This window comes from Mauremys mutica, chromosome 8 (genome assembly GCF_020497125.1).
Source record: "Mauremys mutica isolate MM-2020 ecotype Southern chromosome 8, ASM2049712v1, whole genome shotgun sequence".
Taxonomy (NCBI): domain Eukaryota; kingdom Metazoa; phylum Chordata; order Testudines; family Geoemydidae; genus Mauremys; species Mauremys mutica.
The window spans coordinates 12,816,678-12,839,241 of NC_059079.1; the positions used below are offsets into that span (position 1 = coordinate 12,816,678).

The window sequence follows — 22,564 nt, forward strand, 5'->3', positions numbered from 1 at the left end:
GATTGTAGTGGAGTTTCTTCTGGCAGAAGGTCCATAACCTTAGATGTGTCCTTGTCAGAGGACGTTTATGTTGTGAAGCGCTCTGCAGACCCCATAGTAGATATGAAGAACAATTCAAGGACCTTCTCTGAATCTATAGTTCTTCAACAGCCTTAAAACAGCTCTGTTTCTAATAAATAATCTCTCGCTATCTGGGGATGGTGGACAATATCCAAGGCCAAATCTTTCCCCATGCTCAGCACAGACAGAACTGATGTAATTTCACTCCTTGCAAGCCATCTTCTAAGACCGTAACACTTACTAATGTGTGAAGGAAGGCCTGGCTCCCAAAGAACCTCCACATCCAATGAGAGAAACTTTGAAGGACGCTGCTGAGGTATTTTTCAAATATTGTTGTTGCTCCCTCTGACTATGAAAAGCTGTTCTCCTGCCATTATCTTTGCTCCTCCCTCCCTCCTACACTCCCACTGACTCTTTATGGCAGAGTCGCTGGCAGTTGGTTTCTTTGTATTTATTTACAAAGAGAATTGAAGCATTTGTTTTGGAAATAGAGCCAAAGAGAATTCCAGAGCCTGTACAAACAGACAGAAGATAAAGACAAGGTCAGATGAATTTTGGGTCTGTCACCAGCCTTAACAAAACCAGAAGGGCAGCAACAGAGAACTGGAGTGAAAAAACGTATTTACCTCATGGGATCTGCTTATCCTTAACCCCTCCGTGCCTGGGACTCTCTACAGGGCAGAGCTCTTAAAATAAAATCATGATGATTGTGTCTCAGTAACTGAATACTTTGCACTTCCCTTGCATCTTCCACCTGAGGATCTCACCATGCCTTACAAACTGGATCATTGGACTAAGCCTGGTAGGGCCCCTCTGTGGTGGGGTGGTGGAATTATCCCCATTTTGCAGGTGGAAGGCTGAGATGTAGAGGGCTCAGTCATGGCAGTGCCAGGAGCCTGGTGAACGACATTGCTTCACAGGCTGCTCCTGGAGCAGAGTAGCGTAGCTGACTGTGACCCCACTGCTGCCCAGTGCATGCTGGGGGATGGGGAGGGGATGTGTGTGAAGCCTTGCTCGCTCTCATGCCTCCCTCATCTGCGGGAGAAGGGGAGCAGGGGCTTTGCAATGGCTGCTTCCCCAGCTCCTCGGGCTCCTACCATTGATTTAGGGACGTGCCTCCCACTCCCCATATTCTCCAGTGTGGGGGCACAGAGCGGGCCCCGATCTGACCCAGAGAGTGTGACTTGCCCAAGGCCACGAGCTCCATCTGCAGTCCCATCGCAAAGCAACACTTGGGTCACGCCTAGAGTGGGTGAATGCAGGGCTTAAATTCTCAGATGATTTCCTGGGGCTCGGGGCTTCTGCCTCGTGGTTTTGAAAATATTGACCAGAGCTCTGCTCCGGACAGCTCTGGTTGAATTTAAGCCCTAGGTGCATGTACAGTTGTTGCTGGCTGGTTCTAGCATAGCTTCCCTGGCTGGTGGAGGCAGGTTTGTTTAGAAAACAATCCCTCCTGAGGTTCTTACTACCACAATGGGCTATCAGGGCATGTCTGCCTAGGAACCGCACACCCTCCCTCCTCCAAGGACATTTCTGGCTCATAGACAAAATGTTTGTGGGCCTGATTCTCCACTGCTTTGAATCTGACTGCACAAGCTGCAAGGCAGTGAGAGGTGGGCCCCAGAAGCTTACCAGGGAAATAGGGCTAGCACCCTGGTAGCTGGGTCTGGCCTGCAGCTGGGAATTAGCCTGCATGAGCTTCCAGTGGGATATGAAAATACAGGGAAAGTTCTACCTCCTGCCACGAAAATTGTTCCTGCTTAGACTTCCTGGAAAACCAGACAACTCAAGATCACAGGGAGTCCATATCCCCTGAAGCTACATTGCCACAGCTGCATTAGAGTTAACATTTCCACTTCCTTTTTAATCTTCTCTCTAGTTGCCAATCCCATGCCATTCTATGAATGTCTCTTAGATCCACCAAAATCAAAGCCAGCTGCTAAGCACTTATGAGCAACCATACAGAAGCACCTAAACGAGGAGATTATAACCAACGAGGAAAAGCCTTGCTTTAAACATATGAGAAATACGATGTCCTTTTAATTTAAAACCCCTCCGTGGGCTTTCATGTCAGGCTGCCCTCTAACCCTGACGCCCCCCTCCTTCTAGCATAATTACCACCCTCTTTAAAAATCATCGGGGCTGCATCTAGCTTCATAGATTCCAAGGCCAGAAGGGACCATTGTGATCACACAGTCAGACCCCCTGGAGAGCACAGGCTGTAGATTAAGGATGTGCACACCAGTGGAGCTACAGTCTATTCCTTTACACCCGAACAACCACTAATGCTGCACCAGCACAGACTGGGGCATACATTGGTGCTGCTGAATTTGGTACTAAAGCCAGCTGCACTGGGACATCATTAGGGGGTTGAGCCAGTGTCACTACATCATTGCAGGGTGGATTTCCTTAGTATACACCAGGGATCGGCAACCTTTGGCACCCGGCCGATCGCGGCTCCCACTGGCTGTGGTTTGCCGCTCCAGGCCAATGGGGGCTGCGGGAAGCGGCATGGGCTGACGGATGTGCTGGTTGCCGCTTCCCGCCAGTGGGATCGCGTGCCAAACCTGCGGATGCGGCAGGTAAACAAACTGGCCAGGCCCGCCAGGGGCTTTCCCTGGTGGGTCGCGTGCCAAAGGCTGCCAATCCCTGGTATAGACAGTACCCTAGTGTCCTAGTTGTAGAGTGGGCTCTGCAACAAAGGCCGTGCTCATTCTCTTTCAGGGGCTGAGCTGGGATCAGGGTACACTCAGGCAGGGCTCACAACGAGCACTTTACTGGCATAGGAATACCAGGTTACCATGCCGGCAAAGCAGTGCTCGTGTGGACACAGCTATACTGGCAAAGCGGCACTGTGTACTGGTACAGTGACACCACCCCCAGGAATGAAACAAGCTATACCAGCAGAAGGGCAGGTTTGCCAGTATAACTGCGCCTGCTCTAGAGACCTCTGCTTGTAGAACTATGCCGGGCAGGGACTCACACCGCTTCACAGCTATGTCGGCAGAAGCCTGTAGCACGACCCCGGCCTCAGGCTGTCAAGAGACACCAATCTGGGATCTACCGGCCATTGGCAGAGGGTTCGCTCAGACAGACTGGTGCCGGCCTGCGGGAAAGGTGCCCACCTTCCCGTCCAGCTCTGGGGAGTCCTCTCCAGGCAGGTTTTGCAGGGATCTGGCTTCTCAGAGCTGGTGGGATGGCCGGGCTACTCCCCCCAAAGCTGGGGGTGGAAACTCGCAAAATGGGCCCCTTGGTGCTGTAATCTCCCCTTTCCGTGTGGGGATGTGTGTGTGGGGGGGTGTCTGAGGTAGCGGTAAGAATAGAGGTACCTGGCAGCGTGGTCCCAGTGAAGCACTGCTGCTGAAGAGCGAAGCCTCTGTGGAGATGTCCATGATCTCTTGGGCTGCAGTTTCCAGGGGACCTGAGTCCCTGGATAATTTCTAGGGCACATGGGGGACTGGAAGGACTGGAACATTAAGCTCACAGGGCTCCCTCTCCCCTCGCAGGGTTATTCCTGTAAAGGGGAGAATAGGGTCCTTATTGTTTTACATCCATTAATCACTAATAGTTGTTGAAAGCAACAAAGAGTCCTGTGGCACCTTACAGGCTAACAGTTAGTCTATAAGGTGCCACAGGACTCTTTGTTGCTTTTTACAGATCCAGACTAAGGCCTGGTCTACACTAGGATCTTAAATCGAATTTAGCAGCGTTAATTCGAACTAATCGCTCAACCGTCCACACCAGGAAGCCATTTAATTCGAACTAGGGGGCTCCTTAGTTCGAATTTGGTACTCCACCCCGACAGGTGGAGTAACGCTAAATTCGCACTTGCTAGCTCGAATTAGGCTAGGTGTGGATGCAAATCGAACTTAGTAGCTCCGGGAGCTATCCCACAGTGCACCACTCTGTTGACGCTCTGGACAGCAGTCGGAGCTTGGATTCTCTGACCAGCCACACAGGAAATGACCCGGGAAAATTTGAATTCATTTTCCTGTCTGGGCACTTTGAATCTGACGTCCTGGCTGGACATCGGGGCGAGCTCCGCAGCACCTGCAACGATGCAGAGCTCTCCAGCAGAGGAGTCAGCCCAATGCAAGAATAGAAAGAGATCCCCAGCATGGACAGACCGGGAAGTCCAGGATCTGATCGCTGTGTGGGGCGAGGAGTCTGTGCTGTCGGAGCTGCGCTCCAACAAGCGTAATGCAAAGACCTTCGAGAAGGTCTCCCAAGCCATGACACAGAAAGGATACAGCCGGGATGCGATGCAGTGCCGCGTGAAAGTCAAGGACCTGAGGCAAGGCTATCAAAAAGTCAGAGCGGCAAACGGACGCTCCGGAGCACAGCCCCAGACATGCCGCTTCTACGAGGCACTGCATGCCATTCTCGGTGGGTCTGCCACCACTGTCCCACCACTGACCGTGGACTCAGTGGATGGCATAGTGAGCCAGGACAGTTCCTACTCGATGTTCGCCGATGGGCAAGACGACGAAGGGTCCGTGGAGGAAGGCGCAGGCGACAGCGAACACAATGCCGCTTTCCCTGACAGCCAGGATCTGTTCCTCACCCTCACAGAGATCCCCTACCAACCCTCACCGGCCGTGAACCCGGACTCAGAGTCAGGGGAAGGATCAGGCGGTAAGTCGTATAAACAAGAAAATATTTATTTGCTCGAAAACATGTATACCAAAAATATAAATTCTATCTATAAATACTATATCTAAAACTTTTTAAAGGGAAACTAAACGAACAGTAGGTCTACACAGATTGGGATGGAACAATAGTCCTCCATGGACAATTCCACAAATGCTTCAAACAGTTCCTCAAATACCCTCCGCAGGAGGTTTCGAGGAAGAGGTGCCCTATTTGGTCCTCCGGTGAAGCTCACTCTTCCACGCCACGACATCCTCAGATACAGGGGAACCATCGCCTCTACCAGCATGGCCGCGTAGGGTCCCGGTCGGTGAAGTGCTTCCCTTAACATCCTTTCTTTCTGCACTCGAGAGACACGCCTCAGGGTAATCTCGTTACTGAAGTGCTGCATCTAATTAGGGCAATTAGCGAATAGTTACTGTTCTTAATGGTTTACTTATACTTTGCATAACAAAGCCCCGCGCTTAGCAGCCACGTGCTGTAGGCCACACAGGAAAAGCATACATTGATCTTTCCCCTGCAGTGTCGGGAGTGGCTGCAAAAGGGTCATAGTATCTGATTTCCAGATTGCCGTTAGCACGATGGCACAGCTATCCGTTAACTGATAAGCATAATGTACTGTAAGGCTTACCAGGACTCTCTGCTAGAGGGATTCTGCTCTCTCTCCCGACTTCTCCGCTCTCCTGTGCAATGGCGCAGCCAATCAGAGCGTAGGCCAAAATGTTGTGCTTCTCTGGAGACCACGTGACACTTGTTGTCCGGTACGGTCTTCTTCATGGAAATTGACTAGACGGTGTTCACTGTTCGCGAAAATGTATCTGTACAAGGAAATCACTAACTTTCCCCATCACACAGCTTCGGGTCCTTCCCGGACTGCCCAGGCATCCCCCTCGCAGAGACTGGCAATGATTAGACGGCGAAAGAAGAAGACTAGGGACGACATGTTCGCTGAACTGATGGTCTGCTCCCGAGCAGAGGCTGCAGAGCAGAAACACTGGAGGGAGACCCTATGTGAGCAGCATCGCACACTCATGGAACGTGAGGATAGGTGGCGGCAGGAAGACCAGCAGACCACCCAAACGCTACTTGGTCTCATGAAGGAACAAACGGACACGCTTCGTCGCCTTGTTGATGTCCTGCAGGACCACAGGCTGGAGGACAGGGCCCCCCTGCAGTGTCTCTGCAATCGCCCTCACCAGCCAAGAAGTCCTGGCCCCCCCTCACCCAAAAGTACAAGACGGAGGGGTGGTAGAGGACGTGAGAACTGTCACTGAACCAGAGCAGAGCGGCCGTGTACCCCGCACTTCTCACGTTAGAAATTTGTAGAAGTGCTTCCCTTATAGGCTCAGCCAGTCCCAAATCCAAGGTTCATCCCCCCACTGTTTATTAGATTAATAAAAGCTGTTTGCTGTTAATCACTGTTTCCGTCATGTCTTTCCTGTCAGAGGATTTTTCGGTGTATGGGGTGGACAGGGGTTTCATACTTGCACGGTATAGCCTACAGTACCAGGGTACAGACTTGGGGAAAGGATCAACTGCGGGGCACACACACACTGCAGTCAGTAGGCACCAGGGTCATTCTGTGTTGTGTATGCTGCCCCTGTTCATTTCGTAATGTGTATAATTGTCCAGGGTCCTAGCGCCTGTCACGCCATTACTGTGAAGGCAGGCTGCCCTTACGATGCACTTGCAACGGATCCACGAGCCTATCCGCTGCCCTGAGCCCCAACCAGAGCCCTCATCCACGGACAGATAGTCACCCTTCTCCCACACCCATCACCCCTTCCCACGCAGAAACCCGCAGCCCACTGCCGTCATCCAAACCCCTATGCAAAGAAGGCACCACTCGCCCCTTCCTGCAAACCCTCCCCTTCATGCAGAACCACTGTCATCCGTCCCCCACCCCAGAGACCTATGTAGGAGCAGGAGGATGTCAGTCCTCTATGGAGGAAGCGGTCTGTACGTCAGTGCACACCGTGCCCAGCACAGTATGCGTCCATGTCTCAACACCAGAACAGAAATGCAAAGTAAAAGAAAGATTTATTAATAATGAGTGTAACAATTACTTTGCTTAAAAACGTGCTTTGGAAGTGGGGGAAACTTGGAGAACAAGGCATGTAGCCGCAGATCCAAATCGACACAAACTGACACAGGCCCAGGGTCAGTTTCTCTTGAAAGCAAGTGGAGAGTCATAGGTTACCCTGATCTCCGAGGAAACTTGCTTTCAAAGCCTCCCGGATACAGAGCGCTTCCCGCTGGGATATTCTCTCGGCACGGGTGTCTGGCTGAGCGTAAACTGCAGCCAGGCGATTTGCCTCAACCTCCCATCCGGACAAAAAGGCCTCGCCCTTGCTCTCACACAGATTGTGCAGCACACAGCAAGCAGCAATAACTACGGGGATATTCTTTTCGCTGATGTCCGAGCGAGTGAGTAAGCTCCGCCATCTCCCCTTGAGACGTCCGAAAGCACACTCCACCACCATTCTGCACTTGCTTAGCCGGTAGTTGAAGAGTTCCTTCTCACTGTCCAGGGCGCCTGTATAGGGCTTCATGAGCCAGGGCATTAGCGGGTAGGCTGGGTCCCCGAGGATCACTGTAGGCATCTGCACATCCCCAACCGTTATTTTGTGGTCCGGGAAGAAAGTACCTGCCTGGAGGAGTCTAAAGAGACCAGAGCTCCTGAACACACGCGCGTCATGAACCTTGCCCGCCCACCCGACGTTGATGTTGGTAAAACGTCCCCTATGGTCCACTAGTCCTTGCAGCACCATGGAAAAGTAGCCCTTTCGGTTAATGTACTCGCTGGCCTGGTGGGCCGGTGCCAGGATAGGGATGTGAGTCCCATCTATAGCCCCACCGCAGTTTGGGAATCCCATCGCGGCGAAGCCGTCTATGATGACCTGAACGTTTCCCAGGTTCACTACCTTTGAGAGCAGTTGCTCAACGATTGCGTGGGCTACTTGCATCACAGCAACCCCCACGGTAGATTTGCCCACGCCAAAGTGGTTCGCTACTGACCGGTAGCTGTCTGGCGTGGCAAGTTTCCAGAGGGCTATGGCCACTCGCTTCTGCACACTCAGGGCTGCTCGCATCCGGGTGTCCTGGCGCTTCAGGGCAGGGGCCAGCAAGTCACAGAGTTCAAGGAAAGTGCCCTTACGCATCCTGAAGTTTCGCAGCCACTCTGTGTCATCCCAGACCTGCAGCACTATGCGGTCCCACCAGTCCGTGCTTGTTTCCCGGGCCCAGAATCGCCGTTCCACACCATGAACTTGACCCATTGCCACCATGATCTCCACTGCCCGGCGTACCCTGCTTTGTGAGAGGTCTGCGCCACTCTCCTCACCGCGCTGCCGGAGCCTCCTCGCCCGATTTCTCAGTAGCTGACTGTTGCACAGGTGGACGATAAGGTGCGAGGAGTTGACAACGGCCATAAGTGCAGCGATGATCGCAGCGGGCTCCATGCTCGCAGTGCTGTGGCGTCCGCGCTGTAACCGACCAGAAAAGTGCGCGAACAGATTTCCCGCCGGCGCTTTCAGGGAGGGAGGGCGTTTGTGAGTGACGGTTGAATGATGACAGTTACCCAAAACCACCCTCGACACATTTTTCCCCCAGCAGGCATTGCGAGCTCTACCCAGCATTCCAATGGGCAGCGGGGAGTGCGGGAACTGTGGGATAGCTTCCCACAGTGCACCGCTTCCAAAGTCGACGCTGGCCCCGTGAATGTGGACTCAGAAATTCGAATTAGTGTATTTAGTATGGATACACAAATTCGACTTCATAAGGTCGAATCCACAAATTCGAACTAAGTTGATTCGAAATAGTCTTGTAGTGTAGACAAGGCCTAACACAGTTACCCCTCTAATAGTTGTTGGTGTCCCTGTAATATTGACCTTTGCCGGTGCAACTGTGTGTCAAATCCACACGGGGGCGCCAGGAGTCCAAAGCTTTTAGTCCAGCTATTCCTAAATCCATTTTTCAAAGGGAGATAACAAAATGAAAACATGGGAGCATTAAGAGTCGCAAGGGAAAGGCAGTCGTTCCTCCCACGTAATTGAAATCGCCCATTAACTCCCCAGGGTCCAGTGGAACCAGCTGAATGGCGGATAGGGTCTATGTTGCCCTCTGCAGCCCTTTAAAATACACTTACATGGGAAAAATCATGCAGCTGAAAATGATGTTTAAAAGACACATTTCTGTGATTTGATTGTTTGAGGCACCCGGGGATGGAGGAAGGACTAGCCCTGACTTCCTGACTCCACGCAGGTAGGCTACAAAGCACGTTGGTGTGACCTCAGAGGAGGGAAGGGTGGGGATCTGATACACGTTCGCATGAGGGCTCCCTCTCCCTAGGTAGTTCTGGTGTTTCCATCCCCAGAGTATCCAAATAACAAGGGTGGAACCTGAGATTGTCCCTCATGCTCTCTTGCTTTGGAGTAGCAGAGTCATCTGCCCTCTCATTTAAGCCACACTTCTCTCCTATCCCGCTAGTATGAATCCATTTAAAAATCAAAACAATCACGTGTCCTCCCAGCTGAATGGAAGCATGAGCTTGGTCTCTCCAGAGAGATGGCGGCCATCCCAAAGCCAAACACTCTATCCTGGGATTGGGAGAGGTGCCTGTCCCCCTGGGAAGTTCTCCCTCTCCATCTCTGCTCCTTCCTTCACAGTCTGTGGGTTTGTTTTTCACTCCTTCTGCTCTCCCTGGCTCCATTTCCCACCCTCCTTTCTCACTCAAGTTTCTCTCTTTCCCCCGTCCCTGCTCCATTTCTCCCAATCTCATCTATGCAGGACAATATGTGATTTCAAGTCAGCCATTAGGATCCACGACACAAGAGCGGGGCCTGCTCTGTGCTCCAAGAACTGTCCTGTGGGGAAAGTTTTCCATCCATCTGACTTCGGGCTAGTACCCAGGCCTATCAAAACTGGCGTCCCAATCCCATCTCCTGGAAAGCAGGGAGATGATGGTCATTGGCAGCTGAGTGCAGGGCGCACCCCAGCAAGAAGGCACGGAGGGCAAACAAGGAATGAAGAACCAGAGAAAGAAAAACATGATCCCTCATTTTGTGGGTGTGATTGATCTCTCCTTGTAGGGATTTCTGAGGGGCTCTTTCGGTGGCTGTTTCCTCAGCAGCACACATCACTAGAGTTGGTTGAAATGTGTAAATTTAAAGTTTTCTGTTATTTTATGAAAAAATTGGAAAGCAAAAAGTTTACAGTTGTTGTAAAAGCTTTACCAAAGCACTGAACATTTGTAGCAGAAATCAGTTTTATTTTTATTTTTTTTTGAAAATTAAAACTTTTTGAAAATCAGCGCTTCGGCTTTCTGTTTTACAATAAATGGGAAATTTCAATGAGAACCAAATAACCATAATTCCCCCCCGCCAAAGTTTTCTGCAAAAAAGTATGTTTTGACCAGTTCTGGCCAGAATCCCTTCAAAACACACCCAAAGCTCTTGCTCCTGGGGAATCATCATGGTGCGATTTCCCCCATAGCCATTGGTAGACATTCATCTGTCCTGCTTGAAGTGTGACCTTGCTCGTAGTCCTTGCAAGAAGAGGATGAAGTTTCCAGTGCTAACAAGGAATTATCCTGTTGCATCCTACCTACCTGTGAGCTCTTTGAGGCAAGGTCTGTCTTCTTGCTTAAGTGTCTGCACAGCACTTTGCACAATGGGGGTCCTGACATAAGAACATAAGAACGGCCGTACCGGGTCAGACCAAAGGTCCGTCTAGCCCAGTATCTGTCTACTGACAGTGGCCAATGCCAGGTGCCTCAGAGGGAGTGAACCTAACAGGCAATGATCAAGTGATCTCTCTCCTGCCATCCATCTCCATCCTCTGACGAACAGAGGCTAGGGACACCATTCTTACCCATCCTAGCTAATAGCCATTTATGGACTTAGCCACCATGAATTTATCCAGTCCCCTTTTAAACATTGTTATAGTCCTAGCCTTCACAACCTTCTCAGGTAAGGAGTTCCACAAGTTGACTGTGCGCTGTGTGAAGAAGAACTTCCTTTTATTTGTTTTAAACCTGCTGCCTATTAATTTCATTTGGTGACCCCTAGTTCTTGTATTATGGGAATAAGTAAATAACTTTTCCTTATCCACTTTCTCAACATCTCTCATGATTTTGTATACCTCTATCATATTTCCCCTTAGTCTCCTCTTTTCTAAGCTGAAGAGTCCTAGCCTCTTTAATCTTTCCTCGTATGGGACCCTCTCCAAACCCCAATCATTTTAGTTGCCCTTTTCTGAACCTTTTGAGGTGAGGAGACCACATCTGTACACAGTATTCGAGATGTGGGCGTACCATGGATTTATATAAGGGCAATAATATAGTCTCAGTCTTATTCGCTATCCCCTTTTTAATGATTCCTAACATCCTGTTTGCTTTTTTGACCGCCTCTGCACACTGCATGGACATCTTCAGAGAACTATCCACGATGACTCCAAGATCTTTTTCCTGACTCGTTGTAGCTAAATTAGCCCCCATCATATTGTATGGATAGTTGGGGTTATTTTTTCCAATGTGCATTACTTTTCATTTGTCCACATTACATTTCATTTGCCATTTTGTTGCCCAATCACTTAGTTTTGTGAGATCTTTTTGAAGTTCTTCACAATCTGCTTTGGTCTTAACTATCTTGAGTAGTTTAGTATCATCTGCAAACTTTGCCACCTCACTGTTTACCCCTTTCTCCAGATCATTTATGAATAAATTGAATAGGATTGGTCCTAGGACTGACCCTTGGGGAACACCACTAGTTACCCCTCTCCATTCTGAGAATTTACCATTAATTCCTACCCTTTGTTCCCTGTCTTTTAACCAGTTCTCAATCCATGAAAGGACCTTCCCTGTTATCCCATGACAGCTTAATTTACGTAAAAGCCTTTGGTGAGGGACCTTCTCAAAGGCTTTCTGGAAATCTAAGTACACCATGTCCACTGGATCCCCCTTGTCCACATGTTTGTTGACCCCTTCAAAGAACTCTAATAGATTAGTAAGACACGATTTCCCTTTACAGAAACCATGTTGACTATTGCTCAACAGTTTATGTTTTTCTATGTGTCTGACAATTTTATTTTTAACTATTGTTTCAACTAATTTGCCCAGTACCGACATTAGACTTACCAGTCTGTAATTGCTGGGATCGCCTCTAGAGTCCTTTTTAAATATTGGCGTTACATGAGCTAACTTCCAGTCATTGGGTACCGAAGCCGATTTAAAGGACAGGTTACAAACCTTAGTTAATAGTTCTGCAACTTCACATTTGAGTTCTTTCAGAACTCTTGGGTGAATGCCATCTGGTCCCGGTGACTTGTTAATGTTGAGTCTATCAATTAATTCCAAAACTTCCTCTAGTGACACTTCAATCTGTGACAGTTCCTCAGATTTGTCACCTACAAAAGCCAGCTCAGGTTTGGGAATCTCCCTAACATCCTCAGTCATGAAGACTGAAGCAAAGAATCCATTTAGTTTCTCCGCAATGACTTTATCGTCTAAACTGAGGTTCCTAGGTGCTATCACAATACAAGTAATAAATCAACATCATTTCCTTTTCAATAGCTCACCAACATAGTGGTGCAAAGACACACCCACGAGCTCAGGAACACCGTGCTGTATGATGTGCCTGGAAGGCATCAGCCTTATCTTTTCTACCAATGTGGCTCCAGAATAGCTCAGCAGCACAGGGACATCCGTAGCGTCTGGCCACAGCTGACATCGGGTCATTAATCTAACTGGGCCAGGTCTTTTTTGTCAAGGGCCTTAGTCTGTGCTAAGAGAATCAGTAGCCTTTGCTCAGCACTGGTGTAAGCCTGGGTGTAGATGGAACATCGATGACTTTGTCACCCCCTGATAGAAAAGTAGGTCTGGAAGGGAGCTCAGGGGGTCATTGAGTCCATCCCCCGTGCCGAGGGAGGATTAAATACACTAGACCATCGCCAGTATACCTAGCCTGTCATGCAGAGGGGTATTCATTTTCCTGCAGGAGATGTGCCCTTCACAGAGCATTGAAAAATAAACAGGCACTGCCCACCTGCCTGCTCTGGATTGCCCACCTCTGCCAAAATAGCAAGCCAGCTCCAGACCAAGCCGCTGGTATAGCCAGGCCTGGGATGCTTATTGCTGATCTCTGGGCCCTGGTGCTACTAACCTGCCCCCTCCCCCTGTGAACTCTCCCTTTCTGACTCACACTCCCTGGCTAAGGTGTTCTGGAGCCTGGGCTGCGCGTGCCTCGAGGGAAGGTTAGAGTGAAGTGCACTGGGCAGCTTCACTGGAGTGTGAATTTCAGGATCTTGTTTGCATTCATTACACTCCCATTAAAAACTGGCTGGCTCAGCCCTGGGCAGGACTGGTCTGAATGTGCAGCTGATCCTCAGTCCCTGGCAGCCTCTGGGAACACGCTTCTGGCTGTGCACCTGAGGAGTGCTTGGCGGGACACAGACAGGCACGGGACTCCCTGGCATCTGTCCCCTCCCATCCCCGGGCTCGCTCTCTGCATTCTCACTCTGCCCTGGGTTTCTACCTGTGTGATTTGCAATGGCTGAGGATAAAACTTTCCGCTACGGACTCATAGTGCTGGGCTTCTTCCTGGTGATGATTGGGATGTTCATCATGAGCGTGGACAAGCCCCAGGTCTACATCACCTTTTGCACCCTGGGGGTTTTAAGCATAGCAGTGGGGATCACCTGGAGCATGTGTCAGTGCTACCCCAAGGTAGGGCCGAGTCTCTTATCTGTGCTTTCTCACTCTGCCTCTCTGGCACAGGGGGGGACATGGGCGGGGCAAAAACCATCCACAGGTGCTTATCGATAGTCGCTGATGGCTTAAATTCCCATTGAGACAGCTAACTGCCCTGTTGAGGGGTAGGTGGTGCAAGGCTTAAGGCACCAGACAAGGAGACATGGGTCCTATTCCCATCTCTGCAACTGACTCACTGTGCAGCCATGGGCAAGTAATTTTACTGCTCTGTGCCTCAGTTTCCCCATCTGTAAAACGAGGATAGTGGTATTTACCCTTCGTTCCAAAGTGCTTTGAGACCCAGGGATGAAAAGTACTAAGTATTAGTATCCACTTATAGTCACTGTAAGGCTTGGCCCAGCCTTCCTTCTCTCCTTTGGCAGCTGATCTGTCACCGGTCAGTGCTTATGGCTGGCTCTGGGATATTGCTGAGTGTATATGTCCTATTGACTAGCTGGCAATTTCTCCTGGGTGTGTAATGCATTGCTTCCCTCGAGAGCATCAAGGGGCTTCAGAAGATGCCCTCTGCCACAGTTAGGCAATTCAGACTAACTTTCAAAGGGGCATTTAAAAGTTACCATAACTTTGGGTTAGTTTAAAAAAGAATATGTGAAACAATTGTGAGTGGAGCAGGGAAGAGAGGACAGACACTTTTTTTGCCTTACTTTCTCCACCTGCCCCATGGCACCTCCAGTTATCTCTGTGCATGGGGAGCAGACACTTTGCCACTGTCCATGGAAGGGGCTAGGGGGATTACAGCTAACTGGTGTTACAAAACTGTATACCCTTCCAGCTGTTCAAAGTGCTCCTTGATACCGAAGAGGAGATGCCCCGTAAGGACACACACGCTTTGTTTTTCTATCCCCAAAGAGCCTGCTTTCTGCCAGGTTTGGCTTTAACCCTTAGGATGCTAAGACAGCTGAGGAGGCTGGCTGCCGTTTCCGGAGAGTTACAGATGCAGCAGGCACAGGGGAAGCTGGACAGGGTGTCTTTCTTCTCTCTGATCCAGGGATAAAACCACTTCAGGCTTTACTGAAAGCAGTGCTGACTTTCACTGGGCAGTGCAGTGAATCCCTGTTCCTAATGAAAGAAGGAATCATTTAAAAGAAACTATCCTGTATGTCCCAAGCCCTTTGCTATACCTCTCAGTGGCAGCTGCAGTGTAAATCATTGCTGTGAAATGATGAACAGGAATCAAAGAATGAAGAAAGCCGTGATTCATTTCTCAGGGTCGCTGTTTGAAAGCCACCCCCAAAATCCCCATTCCCCTCCCCGATGGAAGTTGAGTAGATGATGGCCGGACCTTGAAGGATAAGGAGAGAGCCCCCTCCCCCATTTTCAGCCGGTCTCTTCACTGTCTGCTTTCCAAAGGGTTCCTCTTGCCTTCACAGGACTCTTGAAACAAGTTCTATTGGGAGACACGTAACAGAGGGGCAGGCTGGTGCAGCAGAAATGTTTTCATGCAAGCAGCTTATTGAACAGATTCATGACAGAAATTTGTAGAGTGGGGGGAGAGTGAAAGAAATTTGTAGAGTAGGGGAAGAACTGATCTTTTGCCTAAAGAACAACACAGCTGTGTAAGTGAAAGGTACAGGAGATAGCCAGGAAGCTGCTGGGAGGGGGAAGCGTTTATTTATTGCTCATCCATGGCTGATAGTTTTATATAAAGTTGTTTTAAATTCAGTTTAGATTAAGGGAAAAAGAACCCCTAGACCCTGCTGAATCCATGCCCAACCCCCAACCCCTGGACTTAGGTGGGTCATTAAAACCCCTTTTGGAAAATCTCCCGGTTAAAGAATGTTGATAGCGCAGTAAAACTAAACTCCCATCCTCTGAAGAAACATCAATCCAAGAACACCATTTTCCCACTGGAAACAAGACAGTAGCTCTAGGGTTATGTCTGTAGCCTAGAGTCCCTGAGTGACCCAGGGATACCGACCAAACCCTGGTGTAGACAGCACTATGTCGACAGGAGGGCTTCTCCTGTCAATGTAGCTACCATCTCTTGCGGAGGTGGAGTCCCGATGGCAACAGGAGGTCTCCTGTTGGCGTAGGTAACATCTGCACTAAGCAGTACAGCAGTGCCATTGCAGCACTGTATGTGTAGACAATCCCTCAGTGACGCCGAATGGCTCATTAGGAGACCCGGGCCTATGAGAGTGCATGTTGAGACACAGCGTGGGCTGGAGCGGGGAGCGGGCAGAACTGGAGGTTATAGCACAATGAGCTGAAGGGTTCACCTGTGACAGGGATCCGTTTCCAGAAATTTGTATTATATTGTGTCTTTAATTGCTGGCAATTAGGCCTTTTTAGTGTCACTGAGAGAGAGCTGTGAGCTAGAGTTTGGATCTGGAGCCAGACTTCGGATCTGGAGCCAGACTTCCTGAAGGTTGGGGTGGGGGTTGCAGGGGTTGGCTCTGGGGCTTTGGTTTGGGCCAGAATAGCGATAAAGGCCAGCCATGAAGTTTAGAAGCAGATCCAATCCTCAGAGTCTCTTGGGGCGTGGCTTGGGAATGCTGGGAATCTGACCCATTGGGCCCATCCTTTCCCAGATGATGTCTCCATTTCAGAACCACAGCCTCTGGGTTGCAATAACCTATTCAAACATTAATCCCTCTCGGGGAAGATTCCTACCTCTCATCCCCCAGAGCTCTGGCCACCAAACATGGCTCCTGGAGGGAGGGGAAAAGCCATGGAGCCCCCAGCTTCTCCTCAGACTGAAGTCCATGATGAAGCTCTGACTCCCTTGAAGGGTCCCTTTGGGGAACGGCCTGCCTGTCTCTGAAGGGGCCTGTCTCCCCTCCAGATCTGCCATCATTTCTGATGGTGCTGAGGGTGGCCAAGCTGGCAACTCCTGCTGGGATTTGTGCTTCAGCGCCTGCAGGGCCACCACTTGGCCCAGTACAAGCACGCTCTCAGTTCCACTTGGGACGAGTTGGCATTTCCCGACCTGTCTCCTCTGCGCCTCCGAAGGCAGGACACCTATTGTCATCCAGCAGGATGGCAGGATTGAGTATTGGTGACATAATCGAGTCCCAACCCGGCCAGGCTTGAGGTTCTGAGCATGCTGCATGGACCACTGAACACTCAGGACCTTTCACAACCGAGCCCCTGTCATGGTTCTTTTTATCAGCCGGAGTTTCCGGGCCCGGGGACCAGCGTGCATATTATCTATTCTTTGTAAATGTGAGCTGGGGGCTTAGAGAGCTTTTCCTTTGCAGTGTTTTGGATGTAAAAATACCTACTTGAAGTGCCAGTAAAGTGTGATGTCACCGCTGGGAAGGAGTTAATGATAGCCCCACGCCAAGGAAAACTCCTCCTCCGCTGCAGGAGATTCACCCTCTTTGTTCACATTCACAGGAATGATTCATCCCTCTTTTTTCCTCCCTCCCCAGATAACGTTTGTCCCCATGGAGACGGAGTCCGAGAAGTTCCTGTCACACAAGCCTGCTGTTTCGATAGAAAATGAAATTCCGGAGAAGAGCTGGTATGTTGGAAAGACCCCAGGCTCCCAGCCTCAGCTCAACAGTTTGCAATCTGGTTTTTAATGAGCGCCTTAGCTTGTACACAAGGTTATCTGTGTGCCTCCGGGGACGAGGTCAGGGTCTGAAAACCCTGGCACGAGGGAGGGCTAAAAATATTTTGTCTAAAAAATAAATAAATAAATAGTAAGCTGAGGGGGGAAAAAAGCAGCAGCTTGTTCTGGAACTGAGGACTCCGTTTCCATGTTCTTTCAACCCTTGACTACATGGCTTCTCTCTGATGAGGCTGCCAACAGTGGTGTGGAGGAAAGGAGGGGGGTGTGACCTGATCTGGCAGTCCTTTCCCAGCTAGACGTCCCACGGATTTCAGTCCTTTCCCAGGCAAGACCCCCCACTGAAGTCCTTCTCTGCTGTTCCGATGGTGGCCCTATTCTAGTGCCTGTGGAGCGAGTGCCAAATCCTGCAGTCCTGTCCTAGCCCACCCCCCACGTCAAACGGCCATCCACAGCAGCAGGGACGCGCTGCAGGCTCGCTCAGTAGAAACTAGGCCAAGACCTATAGTTAATGTCAATGCCTCTCAGCCGGGGGGTGACTGTTGATCACTACAGGCTGGATCCAAACCGCCCCAGCCTGGGGAGTTCAGATGTGGGGGATCTGGGTGTGGCCCCTCTCCAATACAAATCCGCTCGATGTGACATGAGCACGCTGCCCTTCCCTTTTGGGGCATTTTATTCGTTTCCTTCTCAGCTCATGATAAAATTCCTGTGTCTAACCAGAAACTATTGGAATCCAGTTAAATGGCAGAATTTAATAGCGTCCCTTCCCCTCTTTCTCCCTCACCCCAGCTCCCAGACTCCCTACACTAGCCCAGAAGACGCTAATGCCTATGAGAAAAGCCTGCCATCTTATGAACAGATCCAGAGGAAAGCAAAGGGCTCTGTGGAATGTCTGGGGATTCAAATGGCCCCACTCCTAGGTGACTGTGAGCTCAAGCCAAGAGGATGTCCCCATTCCTTTGTACAGGCCAAGGCTGAGGTCCACAGGATCTCAGAGAACAATGGAGAAACGCACAGAGATCCAGCAACCCAAGTGGTCACAGCAGCAATCAGCAGGTAGGTGACCTTGAGGCTCGGCTATAGAGGAGTCCAAAGGGCAGTAAAGTTGCACTTATGGAGATTCACACATTACAGACATAACAATACACAAAAAATAGGCAGCAGATACGGTGATCAAATCCTTCCAGCTAGATACACCCAAGAGGAACATGCCTGCTGAGCTGTTGGATGCTCCGGGTACCCGTAAGCTCTTTGGGCCAGGGACTGTCTCTTTCTATGGGGGAAAAATAACCTACAGCACCGAATCTCAGAACCTCGGCCTCGTGCTACGGTGGTTGCAACCAGCAGTGTAGGTGTTTAGGCTCAGGCTGGAGCCCCTCCCCCCTTGCCAGGTTTCAGAGCTCTGGCTCCAGCCTGAACCCAAAACGCCTGCACTGCTGTTTGCAGCCCTGGTGTGTGAGCCCAGGGCCGTACTTCGTGTGTGCATCCTGGGAGCTATTGCAATGTAAACAGCAGCAATGCAGGTAGAAAGCAGTGCAATCCAGTGCAGGTAGGGTGCACGGCTGTGATGCTGGATGTTCTGGGCACATCCCAGGCCCATCAGGAGACGTGACAGCAGCACAGCATAGGAGGTGGAGGTTCAGCAGTGAAAGGGTTATGGCAACCGGCTTCCTGCTTAGCCGCTGTGGTTGTGAAGCCAGAGAGCTGCGTGGGCCAGCAGGAACACGGTGCCTGGTGACTGGCAAATGTCTCTGCAGGCGAACGATGGGGCGTGAACTTGCTTGTCAGACGCGTCACACAGAGTTCTACAACTGGATTGAATCCATTCAGGCAATTTAGGACACTCTGAGTTCACATGAACCTAACTAGGTGCTGCAGCTTTCTCTCCTCTCCCAAACCCAATTCAAGGCCAATGCAACAGGCTTTTACTAGCCCCTTGTATGAAAAACAGAGCCTGGTCTCACGAGAGCCTGAGCCAGCACGCACTGAAGTCAAAGGAAGGGGTGGGGCTTTTTTGGGAGGGGGAAGGTTTTCAAATGCACCAAGGACAATTGGGCAGCCATTTGTGCCTTTGAAAATCACCCCCTGCAAGATTAACTGCAGGATTCGGGCCTTTCCTAGCCTTCCCGGGGGATTGCAGGGTTTCATTTCCCTGCTTTAAAGCAAAAACAATGACCTATTTCCCAAACCCTGATTGTCAGTAGGGTTTGGGCCCCTTAGCATCCCAGCTGGGTCCTACATAGGGATCCATGATGGCAAACCCCTGGATCACGGGGGCTCACGGGTGTTGAATATTATTTCAGTGCATATGTTCATTGAAATCATCATTAGACTGAACCTTGAATCTAGCTCCCCCTCTTGATGTAATCAGCTGGTATTTAGATAACATTGATGATTAAAATTATGTTCTCTTCGGGAACTTTTAATCAAAGTTTGGCAAATTGTTTGCTTTTTTATCCAAATTATTTGTAGCAGACCGGATCAAATCACTTCCAAAATCTGATTGGGGAAGGCAACTTCCTTACACTGTTATACGTTTCAATAAACAAATGTCATTCCTCAGAGTAAATCCATGTTCCCAGTTCAGAGTTTCAGGCAAAGAGAGACCTAACTACTTCTTCATTTAAAGACTTCAAGGAAGGCGTACAGATGCCACGGTGATGGGCGCAGTGTAAGAAGCTGGATTAGAATGGTCAGAACAATAAATCCTGTCGATCCCCAAACTGCTTTACAAACGCTACTAACTGATTGTATGAACTACTGATGTAGGACTCAGATGGCCCCTCCTTGCTGGAATGTGGCCATCTCTGGGGTAGAACATGGTGGCTTTTTAATGTGTCCATAAGCAACACTATTCAGCTGTTTAGGATGAGAGGTGAAGAGTATCATAGCCAACTAAAATGACATGGGGAGGTTAGCTGGGTCATTGCCTTCTGCCTAAGTGACATGCCCTTGGTCTGCTTAAACTATTTCTGGATAATCAGTTAGTGGCTCACCGCAGGTCTATCTCCTGGGTGATGAAAGGAGCTCTGAGCTCTCAGTTCTCCATGAACCACTGGCAGGAGAGCCACCTGTGCCAGGATTTACAGCAAGGAGACTGTCAAAGGACACAGTGAATTGTGCAAGCTCTCCTGGGAAGCTGCTGCACAGCAGATGAAGGAGAGGAGGAGGGATGGGCAGGTGGGCTCTTCTGAAGGTACCAAAATGGAGAGATTGGGCTCCCTACGTGTAGTGTCAGACTCTCACCTGACTGGTGGCAGCTGAGAGCCACAATGGGGAGGGGAAACAAACAGAACAACGTCATTATGAAAACCAGGCACAAGTCAGCTAGCGGAAGGAACACCACGAACCCAGCGAGCATCTGCTCAGCTTGATTTACTGTAAACCCCATGGCCAAAAACACAAAACAGGGAAACAACAGTACAGAAACCAGCCAGTAAATGAATCCGTGCCCTTCAATGTACCTTTATGCCATTTCCAGCCCATCAGAGAGGTCCCGCAGGGCAGCGCCGCTGGCTTCCTTCCCGGATGACACCGACCTTCCCTCTTCGGAGGGATCCACTTCCGGCAGTCTGTTTCTGGGGGGATCCACCAACTCACTGAGGAATCCACTCCCATCACAGGGGCACACCCAGAAGCCCAGGGCTGAGCTTCCTCGCTATGAAGATTTTGCCCTGATTGATTCACCGCTGGCGGAAGGGTGGCGTCCAAGCCAGGAGCAAACACCGGCCCTACCCCAGAACTACCCATCTGGGGCTGCCTCAGCAAGACAGTTTGCACTGGTCTCAGGTCCTGGTTCAAAGGCAGCAGAGTCAGGAGAGAGACAGAGTGTGGGAGAGGACGACATGTATTATGGGTTAAAAGAGGGGCCGGAGAATTTACTGATAGCGGATGATTTTGTCTTTGAGCCGGAGACCTAACCCCGGAGAGGGGAAAGTGACCGTCAGAGACAGGCCCAGGTTGCAGAGCTCAAGTGCTGCTCAATATCTCAAGTGCCTCGCAGATCAGCCCTGCTCAGACTGGGGGTCGGGGGCAGCTTGCTGGGAGGCCACAGCCAGCTGCAGGGTTTGTGGCTGTTCGGTCGGGTCCTGGCTCCTGGGAGTGCGCTGGTTTGTAGGGGGAAGATAGGATGTTTGGAACATTAAAAAAAGGTTTGATTCATTACGGAAAACACAGCCTGTCTCACAGTCACCTGTGCAATACGATTGTTTGGAGAGCTTTCGGAGAGCAGTGAATGCCCAACGGGCCAGTACTCTGCATTCACTCTCCCCCTCACCCCCGTACATATCTAGCTGCTGGCCCACCCGACATGGAAGCTGCAATCCCAGGGAGATGCCTTGGGTACTGGGAGTCCATTGGCATCAATTAACAGGCCTCCTCCCTGCACCCATGGAGCCAGGTTTTTAAAGGGGGAGATGTAGTTTGGGCTCATAAAACGTGCACCTGTAATTCTGTGCCCAAGCCCCAGCCAGTTGCACGACAACGCTCAGAATCCGGACACCCGTCTGTTGGGGCCCCACCGCTCGTTCTTTGGGCCCTGAGTGAATAGGAACAAATTTTATGGGTACTCATCCAAAAGGGAGGCCAGGGCTCAGGCTGGCTGAAAATGTAAACTCCAATGTCCAAGAAAGAACACACTGGATTTTACGTTTGCCCAGTGAAAATAATTAGGTAAATACGGTACTCAGGAAAGTGAGCCCTTACTCAGGCCTGGCGACCCAGGTCTACAAGTGGCTGATCACCTGGACGTTACCGGGTGGAATATGAGGCCCTGGTAGTACTTGTGATAGTCCAGGTCTGTGCTGCCTAGGCGCTGGGGAGCCGTTGTCTCTGCATATCCCCAAGATCTGTGGATTTGGCCGGCGCCACAGTCTTCATAACCCAGATCTCTTCCCTGAGAGCATTCAGTGCAAGTACCATCTGGAGATGGGAAACCCTGAGCCCCGCATGCAGGTTTTTCTGTAGGAGGCAGTCATACTGCACCATACAAACTATGGCACGGATACTGCAAAGGCTTACACGTGTGGCTTTCAGCCTGGGAGCGGCCCCATTGTCTTGACAAGGGCTGTCGATGCGAACAGAGTTCAACACACGCGAGAGCCTTGGCAGGATCAGGGTCAGATCATGTGCTTAGGAAGGGAGGAGAAAACTAACTTCTCGGATTGAGACAGCAGGTCTAGTTTCTAGGTAGGCAACAGTGTATTCACCCCAGGCGGACTTCACAAAGCAGAGATATGGCAAAGCTTTTTTCTAATCATAAAAGCCCCACAGAATTCAGTTAGTACCAATACTAGGGATCTTGAATGCTGTTTTGCTATAGTTTCCAGGTTAAAAGGCACTTCAGCTGAGAATGTCCAGCTCCTTAACGCCTCACCTCCACCGGTGGCCACAATTTGGGGGAGGGGTTCTGCAGGCGAGGGACAGCCAAGCAGAATGCAGCTCACGTGCGGTCACCTCCTTGCCTCCAAGGAACCACTTCATGCTCCGACAGATGCCTCGCGGGGTCAGCGGGGCAGAAAATCTGCAGTGACTCATGTCAGTTTCAGGATCCTGCAGCTGCTGAGCTCCTT

General features: G+C 50.4%; 1 protein-coding gene and 1 long non-coding RNA gene across 3 annotated transcripts in view; one reads left to right on the forward strand and one right to left on the reverse strand.

Annotated features, from left to right (window-relative positions):
- The first annotated feature begins 37 nt into the window (after window positions 1-37).
- Window positions 38-21,168, forward strand: BSND (barttin CLCNK type accessory subunit beta). Of its 2 annotated transcripts, none has more exons than XM_045028319.1 (4): window positions 38-376; window positions 16,852-16,943; window positions 17,784-18,050; window positions 20,476-21,168. In XM_045028319.1, exons 1-4 carry the CDS (start codon window positions 347-349, stop codon window positions 20,912-20,914), a joined length of 828 nt encoding a protein of 275 aa, XP_044884254.1. In that variant the 5' UTR covers window positions 38-346; the 3' UTR covers window positions 20,915-21,168. The 2 variants fall into 2 exon arrangements, with proteins under 2 accessions (XP_044884254.1, XP_044884253.1); XM_045028318.1 differs by lacking the exon at window positions 38-376 and adding an exon at window positions 13,233-13,432.
- LOC123376380 overlaps window positions 449-22,564 on the reverse strand; it is a 34,040-nt gene continuing 11,924 nt past the window's right edge. The window contains exons 2-4 of the long non-coding RNA XR_006581767.1: window positions 3,390-3,574; window positions 687-746; window positions 449-572 (exon numbers count right to left, since the gene is read on the reverse strand). This is a non-coding gene — a long non-coding RNA (uncharacterized LOC123376380). The remainder of the gene's footprint in view (window positions 573-686; window positions 747-3,389; window positions 3,575-22,564) is intronic.

Excerpts from the sequence above, each read along its gene's own strand:
- BSND (XM_045028318.1), top strand. The coding sequence starts at position 13,256 with ATGGCTGAGGATAAAACTTTCCGCTACGGACTCATAGTGCTGGGCTTC. Across the intron at positions 13,433-16,851 it reads TGTGTCAGTGCTACCCCAAG|ATAACGTTTGTCCCCATGGA; the intron begins GTAGGGCCGAGT and ends CTCCCTCCCCAG. Across the intron at positions 16,944-17,783 it reads GAAATTCCGGAGAAGAGCTG|CTCCCAGACTCCCTACACTA; the intron begins GTATGTTGGAAA and ends CCCTCACCCCAG.